This window comes from Acipenser ruthenus, chromosome 3 (assembly GCF_902713425.1).
Source record: "Acipenser ruthenus chromosome 3, fAciRut3.2 maternal haplotype, whole genome shotgun sequence".
NCBI lineage: Eukaryota > Metazoa > Chordata > Actinopteri > Acipenseriformes > Acipenseridae > Acipenser > Acipenser ruthenus.
In genome coordinates, this window is record NC_081191.1 from 28,093,822 (window position 1) to 28,106,126 (window position 12,305).

Below are 12,305 nucleotides of genomic sequence, written 5' to 3' on the forward strand. Positions count from 1 at the left end.
TTGAGAAGGATTGTAGCTATGCAACTTGGCAAAGCAGGCTTCTCCAAATAAAGCAATGGGAGGTTTGGATACCGACATCCTCTCCTTCACTATAAATACTTTCTCTACAAAGAGGACAGGCTTTGGATGCCGGAACTCTAAACCAGTGACTATCGAGGCACACAAAGGGGGAAATTATTATTCACAAACTGATAACCATGCCGAGAGTGGATGCAGACCTCAAATTGGACTTTAAAGATGTCCTGGTTAGACCTAAAAGAAGTAGTCTTAAAAGCAGATCTGAGGTGAGTTTCTTTCTTTTTGGCAAAATAGTATACAACATCAAGACAGGTCTATATTATTATTATTATTATTATTATTATTATTATTATTATTATTATTATTATTATTATTATTATTATTATTTAATGTAATATATATGCCTGCGTTTTAGAAAGCAAGAAAGAAGTGCACACGTTGCTGCACTGTTTATTTAGGAATTGCCTTTCTAGTAACAGTAAGTTAATTGACTGTTACTGCATGGTCCCTTTAAAACTGTAATATTACACTATTAAAATAGAAGGCTAATGCACAGCCTTGCCTTGGGTTCACAGTGTTAATGGATAATTGATCTGGTAACAGGGTTAGAGGTTAAACTAAAATCGAAGTGTCAATGTAAAGTAACTAATATACAAGCATGTGGAACAGTGAAATCTGATAAAAATAGAAATGAAAATTATAGAAGCTCCAAGGACTCATTGACTTTGCTGTAGCATTCCACAGAGCAAAGCTGCTTCGTTTAGTATTGTTTTGTATCAGTTTTTCATATGTTGTTTTATGGGTTTGTGTAATTTTGATTAAGCTGCTTCAACATACCGGCTTTTATAATATCTTAATGCTTACCGTCACAAGCAACACGTTAAACAGACACACTTCACCAACTTTCTCATGTGCTCAATAACTTCTTTATGTTACATTTTTATACGGTTTCCTTATAATACGCAATTGTTGTCATGTAAAATGGTTAGGAACAAGGGGGCGGTGCATGATTAATTACATTATGGACCAGTACAAATCATCTACAGACCTTGATGTTTATTATCATGTAAGGGAAACAGAAGAACTAAAAAAAATAATAAATAAATATCTATTTAGCCAAATAGATTGTTGCTCCACAGATATTTGAATATTTTCAATAGATATTTGGATATATGAATGCTGATACTGATCTGACAATAACAATAACAACAATATACAAGGTTTAAATAACCAGATGCCTTGACTAAACAAGTTTTGCCATAAAACCTCTTTTCTGAAAATGTCCACCATTCAGTTTTTTTTGACTAAATTTCCTTAAACTAGTTTGTCTTGTGCAAGTCTAACTGAAAATTGGCCAGCCGAAGCCATTTGTCTATCTTTATGCAAGCGCCCCCTGGTGTTTAGCACTTGCAGTTTCAATGTTCTGTGGTGGGATTCTATTCTATTAGACCAGGGGTTCGGTGTTCTGTGGTGGGATTCTGTTCTATTAGACCAGGGGTTCGGTGTTCCGTGTTCTGTGGTGGGATTCTGTTCTATTAGACCAGGGGTTCGGTGTTCTGTGTTCGGTGGTGGGATTCTGTTCTATTAGACCAGGGGTTCGGTGTTCTGTGTTCTGTGGTGGGATTCTGTTCTATTAGACCAGGGGTTCGGTGTTCTGTGGTGGGATTCTGTTCTATTAGACCAGGGGTTCGGTGTTCTGTGGTGGGATTCTGTTCTATTAGACCAGCGGTTCTGTGTTCTGTGGTGGGATTCTGTTCTATTAGACCAGGGGTTCGGTGTTCTGTGTTCTGTGGTGGGATTCTGTTCTATTAGACCAGGCGTTCAGTGTTCTGTGGTGGGATTCTATTCTATTAGACCAGGCGTTCAGTGTTCTGTGGTGGGATTCTGTTCTATTAGACCAGGGGTTCGGTGTTCTGTGGTGGGATTCTGTTCTATTAGACCAGGGGTTCGGTGTTCTGTGGTGGGATTCTGTTCTATTAGACCAGCGGTTCTGTGTTCTGTGGTGGGATTCTGTTCTATTAGACCAGGGGTTCAGTGTTCTGTGTTCTGTGGTGGGATTCTGTTCTATTAGACCAGGGGTCCTCACATTCCTTTTGACCAAAGAAACATTTGTGTATTTCTCATAAGGTTGAGGACGTGATCGTCTCTCTGTTTTGGAATTTAACTAACTACTTCCAAGATGTGAAATAAAAGGACATTAAAATACATATATATGAAATAGCAAAAAAGCAGAGCTTGAGAACACAGAGTAGTAGATTGGGTTGGACAGTTCCCATACCATCTGTGCTGCAGTGTTGCATAAAATGTCACCTGCCGTCTCTGGCACAACACTCTGGTCATATTTGCCCATGGACACATCTTTGGGACCACTGTTTTAGACAGTCATATAGACATTTCCATGTGTTCATTGCTGAACAAAGACAAATGTAAATTCTCTGTTTTTCCGAGGGATATAGATACGTTATCTCATACAAACCTGTTATCAGAGGTCGTTCAAATCTCAACACACAAGAGTCTAGCCAAAACAAACAGCTCTCAGATAGTGGTATTAGTATTTGTTTTATTACTGGACTCTGGAGCAAACAGTCAATTACTGAAGGTAAGTGCACGACCTGCAACCAAGAACATCCCAAATAACAAATGTAATATGGTATTTAATGCAAAAGTAAATGTGAATTCTAACTGCTAGTTTCATGCGCCCATAAGTTAACATTAACGAGTTCAAGTTTAGTGCTAACATTTTTTAAAATCAATTTAACTCTTGTCAATGCAACAATGTCCTCTTTCAGTATTTATTTTAATAGTATACTAGTGTGTCCCCCTGGAATACGCTATGTGTTGTATTTCAAAATCAAAATCCTTCACTGGTCCAGGGGCCATGTTCACAGCAGAATAAGGAACCTACAAGCACACATTTCTGGATTGTATACAAGGCAGACCAGAGGTAGTAGGCAGTATTGTTTTGAGTACTTTAAGTAGAAAAACAAAACACGTGGCTACTCAATCTATAGCAGTTCATTACGGTCACGAATGCTGACTTGCTGTATCGTAAACCAAACCCAGGATAAGAACCAATAGTCAAGCATTCTCAATCAATATTTCTTTTGAAAAAATGATAAAGTGTATAGTAAGCACTCAGCGCCTATGCGATCTGTCATTCCTGCTAGACGGACCATGCAATGAAAAAAATGGATCCAATTAATACTGCAGAAATTGATTGCACACATTTTCTCATCTCCCTTAACTTATGTTTTTAATGCCACAGCTATTCTGTTCTTGTTTTATCTGCAGCCCACCAACAGGAATTTCATAAGCAGTTGCTTCAGGAGCTCTGCTTGATTTTACAGTCCTGTTGTGGCAGGCTGGCTGGGCGATGACGTCAGGCAGAGGCAGGAACTAAAAACACTGACACCAGGCACTGTAGTTTCAAAATAATATTAAGAGACGCGGTGGCGCCGTTTTTATTAAGCAAAAATAAATAAAATGTTTTAACAAAAAAGACTTGCTCACAGAGCGAAATAAAAAAAGGTAAAGAAATAATCACAAACGCAAAATAATACAGGTCAGGCTGGGCTGTAGCCTTCACTGTTCCTGTATATTTTTTTAGTTTTGTTTTTCTCTCCTCGCTGTCTCCACTCTCGCTCCTCATACTCCCACCTAGAGCGCAGAGAGCTGCAGGCTTATATGCAGGTGACCATCTCCCGATTTAGCAACAAATTAATCACTTCATTAATTCAGGAGATGGCCACCTTCTGCACGAGGTTTTTAATTTAATTATTCCTGGCAGAGGATGAGTACCCACTCTCGCCTCTGCCAGAACACATTTTAAATAAACAAAACATACGGCGCACGGCTCTCGCCGTCATCTAAAATACATAACTAAACACAGAAATAATAACAGAACACATGGCGCTTCACCGTCAATAAATATAAATACAATAATAAATCATAAAACAAAGCAACAATCTGCACAGGGGCGGAGGGCGAAACCCCATTTTAAAAATAAACAAATAAATAATACGTACAGGGCTGCTCGCCCTGTGACAGATGTCTAAACCTCTGGGCACAAAACGATGAGAACATCTTTACAAATTGTTTTTGTGGTGTTTTGGTTCCATTGTAACTTCATGCCAATGAATAAGGTATTCTAAAAACTTTAACCAAATAAAAGTATTGTTAATGGGAAACCACCCTACTATACCAAGAAAAACAGGCAAAAAGAAAAGGAGATCTGGACTTGCTGTAACCAAATACATCTTTCAAAATATTGTACGCACTGAGGTGCGCCCTCCAAAATAATAACACAATCATCATACAGAAAACATATTGAAATGAGAGAGATGCATATGCTAGAAAAAATGAAAATAATTCAAGCAGTCACAACAAAACAGAGGGGAGTAAAAAAAATCTGCAAGGAAACCATGGCCAGATCTTACAGGTCAATTAAACCTTAGGGAAACTAGAAAGGGTTTCCACAGCAGCATGTATTTGTATTCCACATGAGCTTTCTGATGTTCCATCCAAAACAAAACTGTTAATCCACTGGTGGTTTTAATTGTTTATTCACACAATGAAGTTCACAGTACATTAACGGCATTGCTTTCCAATAAAATACCACCTCACATTAAACTGCAAAGTCTCCTAACTCATTTTAGAAAATAAAAAGGTACTTTAAGGGGAGGTTTAGCACATACTGTATTGGCAGAAACAAACAGAGAAAATGACACCTTTGTTGCAGTTTCATTCGCACAGGTGCATTTAAACACCTGTGTTACAGCCTTAATTGAAACAACCATCAATAAATCAGACATCTATCACATTAAAGCAACATGTTTGGGTGGAAGTGATTAATTAAAAGCTCTGACTTGGCACATCATAAATAAACATACTGGTCAATCGGTAAACTTTATTTGTCTGTGTATCTGTGGCTACGCCACCTATTGGAAAATGTGTACACACTTCTGGAGTGTGAGGGGTGGGACTTTAATGACTTTTCGGTTACAGTAGAACCTCAAAGTTACAAACCCCTCATCTACAAACTGACCAGGCAACATAACCACACCACTTGCAACTGGAAACAGAGCTCCTGGTATGTTTCTATCACTTACCATTACTGCTCTTCACTCGAGTTCCTGCAACAATTCATAGAGCTTTGCTGGGAACCATCTTTAGAAGGTCTTGCATACACTATGTGTCTCACAGCTACAGAAAATGACGTGTCCACAAATCTGGGACCTCATAAAACCTATGAGGTTTAATCCAGGGTAGTTCTTGGATGTGTGCTGCATTTCCGTTTTAAATCCTTGAAAATGTGACATCAGATCTATGCCAGAAGGGGCCACATCATGATGGATCACCTCAGCTTTCACAGATGGCAGGGGCCTAATAGATTGTAACACTCATGATTGTGGCGCCACACCAAAACACGTGTCTTTTATTTAAAGAGGGTAAAGAGGGACCCATTTCCAGATGTCTGTGGTTCATGACATGCTTTCCTTTCTTAATTTCAATTAATTTCAACCCCCCCCCCCCCCCCCCCAACATAATCCTTGATACGCCAGTGTTATTAAGCTTGCAACCTGAGTCTGACCTTGGTAAAATGTCAGAATGTCAGCTCTGGTTACGATGTTGGTCTCATCCACACAATGGCTGGGCTGTGTCAGCTATGGCTGCTCGTTTATACCTGCTACTGTCAGTAATTTGCAAATCAGCAGTACCAACACCTGACTTGGTTCAATCTATTGCAATCTTGTTTAGTCTGCCTGGAGGTGGACCTTCAAACCAAGTGGGTTTGTTTATAGTTGCAGGTCATTTATGGTTTCATGTTGCATAATCATCAATAAAACAATATTGGATAATACGGTAAGGACAATATTGGAAAATATGATAAGAACAGCATATTTAAATGTAAAAATTGGTCTTTTTACTCTCGCTCACAATGCATTATTTGTTCTCTCTCTTAGTTGTAAACACTATAGGCCAGTCTTACACTTAAAGTCCACATGTATACAAATATGCTTAAAACTACATTTTGAATGTTATTTATATAACTTAGACAATGCAGTCTTGCAGGCCTTTTTTCATTTTGTGTAGCTTTTTCATTGCTTCCGTTATTAATCAATCAATCAATCTTTATTTTATATAGCGCCTTTCATAGTGGACCACCATCACAAAGCGCTTTACAAGATGCAGTAACAAGAAAATCCATAATACTTTAAATACAGAGAAATGCAAAATACATTAATTACAGTGGAACGTGCATAATACATGAAATAGTAGCAGCAACTAATAGCAGATATCAGTCTTAAACAGCATGGAAAGCAAGAGAGAACAGGTGTATTAAGTATACACTGTTCTTATATATTGTAGTCATTAAGCTATTGGATTACAAGAACTTCGCTAACTGAATGAATAAATGAATGCCTACCAGATGAACTTTTAATTAAATGTGAAACAGACTTTGGAAGTCAAGATCAGGATTTATAGGCTATATTTCCTTACCACATGGTTGAATAATGTCCCATCTGTAGTGTACACTATAGCGTGGGAATTCTGTGATTTATAAGAAATAAATCATTAAAAGACACTACCCCTGAGCCAAAGGGCATTACAAGTTGTGACAAAACATATACAAGTCAAGCTCTGGCTTGTGTTAGGCTTAATGAATCATATTCATATTTTTGTTGAATCTGTCTCTGGATATAAATCCCAATCACACTAGTGTTGTGTAACTTTGTGTGGCTGGCATACTTAATTTTCAAGTGAAATGGTTGTTTTCTGGATGTCATCTGATTTCTAATTTCCCCAGATATACATTTTAAAATTAGGATTTAACTCTATTTCACTTGAAAATACTGTAAGAAACTGAAGTTATAAACCTGGCACATTCCTTCAAAAGATTGCTTTAATAATAGTTGTTTTGAAAAAAAACATACTGTATACAATATTTGTAGAGTCTTAAGGTGGGAATGTACTTTATCCCAAAACTACGTCGCAATAAGAATTTTATAAAAAAAATATTCATCTTAAATATTATTTATTTCTTAACAGATACCCTTATCCAGGGCGATTTACAATTGTTACAAGATATCACATTATTTTTACATACAATTACCCATTTATACAGTTGGGTTTTTACTGGAGCAATCTAGGTAAAGTACCTTGCTCAAGGGTACAGCAGCAGTGTCCCCCACCGGGGATTAAACCCACAACCCTCCAGTAAGGAGTCCAGAGCCCTAACCACTACTCCACACTGCTGCCCCATAACCTACCAGCTGCTAAGTCTGGACATTGTACAAAATGTTCAAGATATCTTATTCAGAACACGTTTAAAGTTACATCCTTTTGAAAAGTCAAACAATAATAGTATTCTGATAATAAATAAGCAATTTGCAATTAGCCCAACCTTTATTGTTTTACATTTTCCAACCAATACATGATTTTTATTATTCTACAATAAACAAAAATTGTTTAAATAAATAATCATCTGACTTTCCCAAACAGATCCCAGTGATACTAGTTACTTAATTATGGATCTGACCGTTCAAAAATGCAGGAATCAGGGATTTGGTGCCTCCAATCATTTCAATCAGACTTGTGGTATGACTTTCAAAATGTGACACGGTATACTACTGAAAGATCCAAACCTGCATATTTCTTTGCATTCTTTGAAGTGTTATATATTAATAGATTGTATTTATTTCTACAGATGGATTGAGAGATGTATCCGTGCCTTGTGTTGTCTTTAGTCAATGAAGTCAATTGCACAATACTTAGTGTTAGCCACCCCTTCTTCAGTAATATCAGTGACAGGTCTGAAGTTTTACAATGTGTGCAAGATTTGGTTTATACTACTGCTATAGTAACAGTTTTTTCTCCACAGGTGGATCTGCAGAGGACCTTCACATTCCGCAACTCCAAGCAGACGTACACTGGAATCCCTATCATTGCAGCAAACATGGACACGACTGGGACCTTTGAAATGGCACAGGTTTTAAGTAAAGTAGGTGCTGCCCACTTTCTGTGTGCCTTCATGACTGCAGAAACATTCTTGACGTCAAAGATAGTTTTGATAGTGTTAAATTACTCTAAACCACTTATTTGACATTTTAAATGTATAAAGTTATAAAAGGCGAACTGACAGTAAATAATAAACAACAAAAAGCTTAAAAATAAACAGTTAACTTATTGATACGGTTTCCCTAAAATCATAAACTTGCTCTTTTGGGAATCGTCTTGCACTATATTTTGTATTGTTGTTGTTAATGTTAGGGACCCCAGTTGCTCATTCAGTAAAGGCTGCACTGGCGAGCAGGGTTAGTCATTCTATAGGAACGAATCCTGGTCTTGGATTATTTTAACTTTATTATTTTAACTTTGATTCTTAACACCTCACCATTGTTTCCATGCAGCATGCACTGTTCATTGCTATGCACAAACACTACTCAGTGGAAGAGTGGAAAACGTTTGCAGTCAACTTCCCAGAGTGTTTAGAGGTATGTACAAAATCCTCAATATTAATTCAATTGAAGATGGTTTGTATACTACAGTGTTATCTCACACATTATAGCGATGAGCAATTAGGCAAGTTATATGTTAATGATAAATGTACGGCAGGCAACATTTACAAAAAAATTGATTATCTCTGTTTCTCATTAAAACCATGACTATACAGCAAATGTGCCATGTATAGTAGCACATAACCTACCAGCTGCTAAGTCTGGACAATAAAAAAGTTAATTTTCAGGACTGACCAGACACTTACGGACATCTTGGGTTTAAGTACTGAGTCTCAACTGTGGCCATACTTGGGCTGCCATCGTTTCCAGTAGCAGGGAATAATTCAATATGTTGTCGAGTGTTGACAGCAAAAGTGCACTTCCTGTTATGAACTCATATCCCCCCAAATCATAGAAATTGACTGTGATGTTGTTTGGATCCCACTGAGTCTCACCGCATGTTACTGTGTGTCATTTGCATGTGGATGCTTGGTACAGTAGGCCACTCCCCCCATTTACAATTAAAGAATGCCAGTCCGTGCAAATACAGACTGATTTATAAACCATCATAATTCTGTAAGTATACCAGAAATGTTTACCTTTGCCAGAAGGAATGTTAACTTAAACTTCCCTCCAGCCTGGCGTCCAGTATTAAACATTTATCAGCATTGGAGTCAATACTTTTCAGTAACATTTTTAATGTAAGCTGCCACCTAAGTGGACTAAATGATTGGCTAATGTTTGCCCTCGTTATTCCAAAACAAACTGGAATTTAAAATCCATCAGTACTTGTTCACATTATAGTGGTTCACTGGCTATGATAACAAGAACACAGGGTACTGTACACCTTACCTATTCTAGTATAAAGTGTAAATAAAAACAAAAAGTTGCCATGGGAGCGGCTAATGTACAGTATACAATACATATGAAAAACCAGTATTTCGGAAAGGTTAATTACAGTAATTACAGTAATAATTACACTGTATCAAATTTCTACAAGCATGGTTAAAGGTAGCTTTCTTTCACTCGCTGAATGTCTTTTAGAGTGCTAAACAAGCAATATGATCGGTTCGCCTTTTCTTCTGCTGAAGATCATTTGGTGATTTGCATTTTATACTTTTAATTTGCAACATGCAGATATTTTAAAAACAACACAATAGATGAAAAGATGAAAGGTGACCCTCAGAAAAAGTACCAGGATGCAGCAGTTTATCGAACGACTTATGTCTGAAAATGTTACTTGTCCATAATTAATGTAAAAAACCCTAAATAACAAAAAAGTGAAAAACCAAAGACTGAGCATTAAGAGTGTTATAAAAGCTGATGGATTTGGATTCAAAAGCATTGGTTGGCACTCCTTTAAGTTCTGCCTTTTTCTCCTCTAGCACATGGCTGCAAGCTCAGGCAGTGGGAAGGCCGACTTAGAGAAGCTGTGCAGTATCCTGGAGGCGGTCCCACAAATAAAGTACATCTGTCTCGATGTTGCAAACGGTTACTCCGAGCACTTTGTGGAATTTGTGAAAACTGTCCGAGGCAAATTCCCCACTCACACCATCATGGTAGGCAGATTATTAGGGATGATAGGCTCTCGAAATGGGTAATATGAAGTAATATTTAATATTTTATAATATCAAGCTGTTCTATTTACAAAGCTTTAACTCGTTAGCTATTTGAAGAATGTTGTTCTTTTTTAAGTCTGTGTTCATTAAACTGTTCTAGATTGTTGTTAAAGCCCTGATAAAAAGTTTTCCATAGTAAAAGTGTAATAAAGCACAGTGAAAGCGTGGTAAAGCACAGCTCAGTATTGTAAAGAATAACAAGGTATGGTAAAGGATATTAATAAACATGGCAAACCACTATTGTAAATGCATAGTATAACCATGGGAAAAGCATGGTGAAATGCAAAAATACCACGGTAAACTTGTATTAATTTTTTTGTGATCACATTTGAAAGAAATGAACAAAACAATAAAACAGTTAGCAATCACATATTTCCCCCGAACTCCCCTCCCCATCCCACTCCCCTCCCCATCCCAGTCTCCCCTCCCCAGGTAGCAACCTCCCTCCCACTCCATCCCCCAAAGGACCCTGAAATCCCATCTCAATCAATGATAGCTGGGGATGAGCTTATCAATGATTTAATGGTGTCTGCCGTGGTAAACCTGTACAGTCCCCTCCCTGACCCCACAGACCCGAGCAAAGGAAAGTTCCATATAGATAATGTCAAGAAAAGTAAGGGTCCACTGACACCAGGGCAGAGAATGCGGAGGCTACCAGCACAGGACAATCATCCTTTTAGCAGCAGTAAGACCAGCCAGCCAAATCCACATCTGCTGTAGAGACAGATCAAGTGATGAGTCATCATTCAACAAAAGGACTATAGGGGAACAAGGAATATTCTTTCCGAGAATAGTTGACAAAGTTGAACAAATCCAACCCCAGAATATCCGGACATTCCCAGATCATATGAAAAAAGGTGCCCATGGATTCACATATAAAACTTTAATCATTTTGATAAACCCTGTCCCCAATCCCATGTGATCTAAGACCGACCAAGTATAGTCCCATTCCAGGCGATCAAAAGCCTTTTCAGCATCTAGTGAGAGGACAGCTCACGAGGCTTCAATGTCCATGGCTGTATGGATAGCATAAAGGAGACGACGAACATTATCTGCTGCCAACATGGTAAACTTTTATAAGGGAGTAGCCATTTTTGTGAAATGAATATCAACCTTTGCTAAATTCATAAAACAGCCTTTAAATACCCGTGTTGAAGCTTTGTGAATAGAGCCCAATGTGTTATTTCATAAGCCTTTTACCACTGTTTTTCCACAGCATACTATTTTGGCCTTTCAGTTATTTCTCTTTTTATTCTGTGTATTTTGCAGTTTATCTTGTGTAATAAGAATTGTGGAGAAAAATTTGAAGACTCATCTTATAACTTACATATCAACACAACCAATTTTATCTAAACAGCAATCTTAATACAGTTCCACTATCTTAAAATTTAAAACCACCTGTTTTACACACCTATATCCACTGTAGTTTTTTTCTTGTTAACATCTGATGGATTAGACAAAGTGAGTTAAAGATTGGGTAAGTAATCCATCCATCCTTTTTAGTAAAAAAAAACCCAAAAACAATAAAAAAACACTTTTTTTTTTTATTCAGGCTGGCAATGTGGTGACAGGAGAGATGGTCGAGGAGCTTATTCTCTCTGGAGCTGACATTATTAAAGTGGGCATTGGACCAGGTACAGAACTGTTTTAAATAAATTAACCATTCAACCCTTTTATGGCTTCAACTGCTTAGATGTTTAATTGTGTCTTGTTGCAAATGTCTTTTTAAACAAAATGTTTTGAAATGTTATCCGCAACTTCTTGAGTTTATAACCCCACCTTCAACGTTATTTTGTTCTGCGTTTTTTTTCCCCCCAGGCTCGGTCTGCACCACTCGTATAAAGACAGGGGTGGGATACCCCCAGCTGAGTGCTGTGATTGAGTGCTCTGACTCTGCACACGGGCTGAAAGGACACATCATCTCTGTAAGTGTATCACTCATGTGTAAGACAAAAATCAAAAGGAAGCCAAACTGGTATTTTTTCAACATTCTAAATTTGATAATAGAATTAATCAAAACCCATTTTTGAAGAAGCCCCCTCGACAAGGTGTCATTTCTTTTTTGTAATACTTAATGTCTAATAGAAGTGTTAGTAAAGCATTGTAGATCATTTTATAAATGTAGTAACAACATTTGCAAATGCTTTTCAAATACTTCAAATGTAATCAT

General features: G+C 37.5%; 1 protein-coding gene across 1 annotated transcript in view; it reads left to right on the plus strand.

Moving 5' to 3' along the window:
• Positions 1-12,305, plus strand: part of LOC117435761 (GMP reductase 1) — a 26,732-nt gene continuing 14,427 nt past the window's right edge. The window contains exons 1-6 of the mRNA XM_034059175.3: positions 1-284; positions 7,901-8,020; positions 8,430-8,513; positions 9,902-10,075; positions 11,688-11,769; positions 11,954-12,060. Of these exons, the coding sequence (XP_033915066.3) occupies positions 198-284; positions 7,901-8,020; positions 8,430-8,513; positions 9,902-10,075; positions 11,688-11,769; positions 11,954-12,060 (654 nt within the window). The 5' untranslated portion in view covers positions 1-197. The remainder of the gene's footprint in view (positions 285-7,900; positions 8,021-8,429; positions 8,514-9,901; positions 10,076-11,687; positions 11,770-11,953; positions 12,061-12,305) is intronic.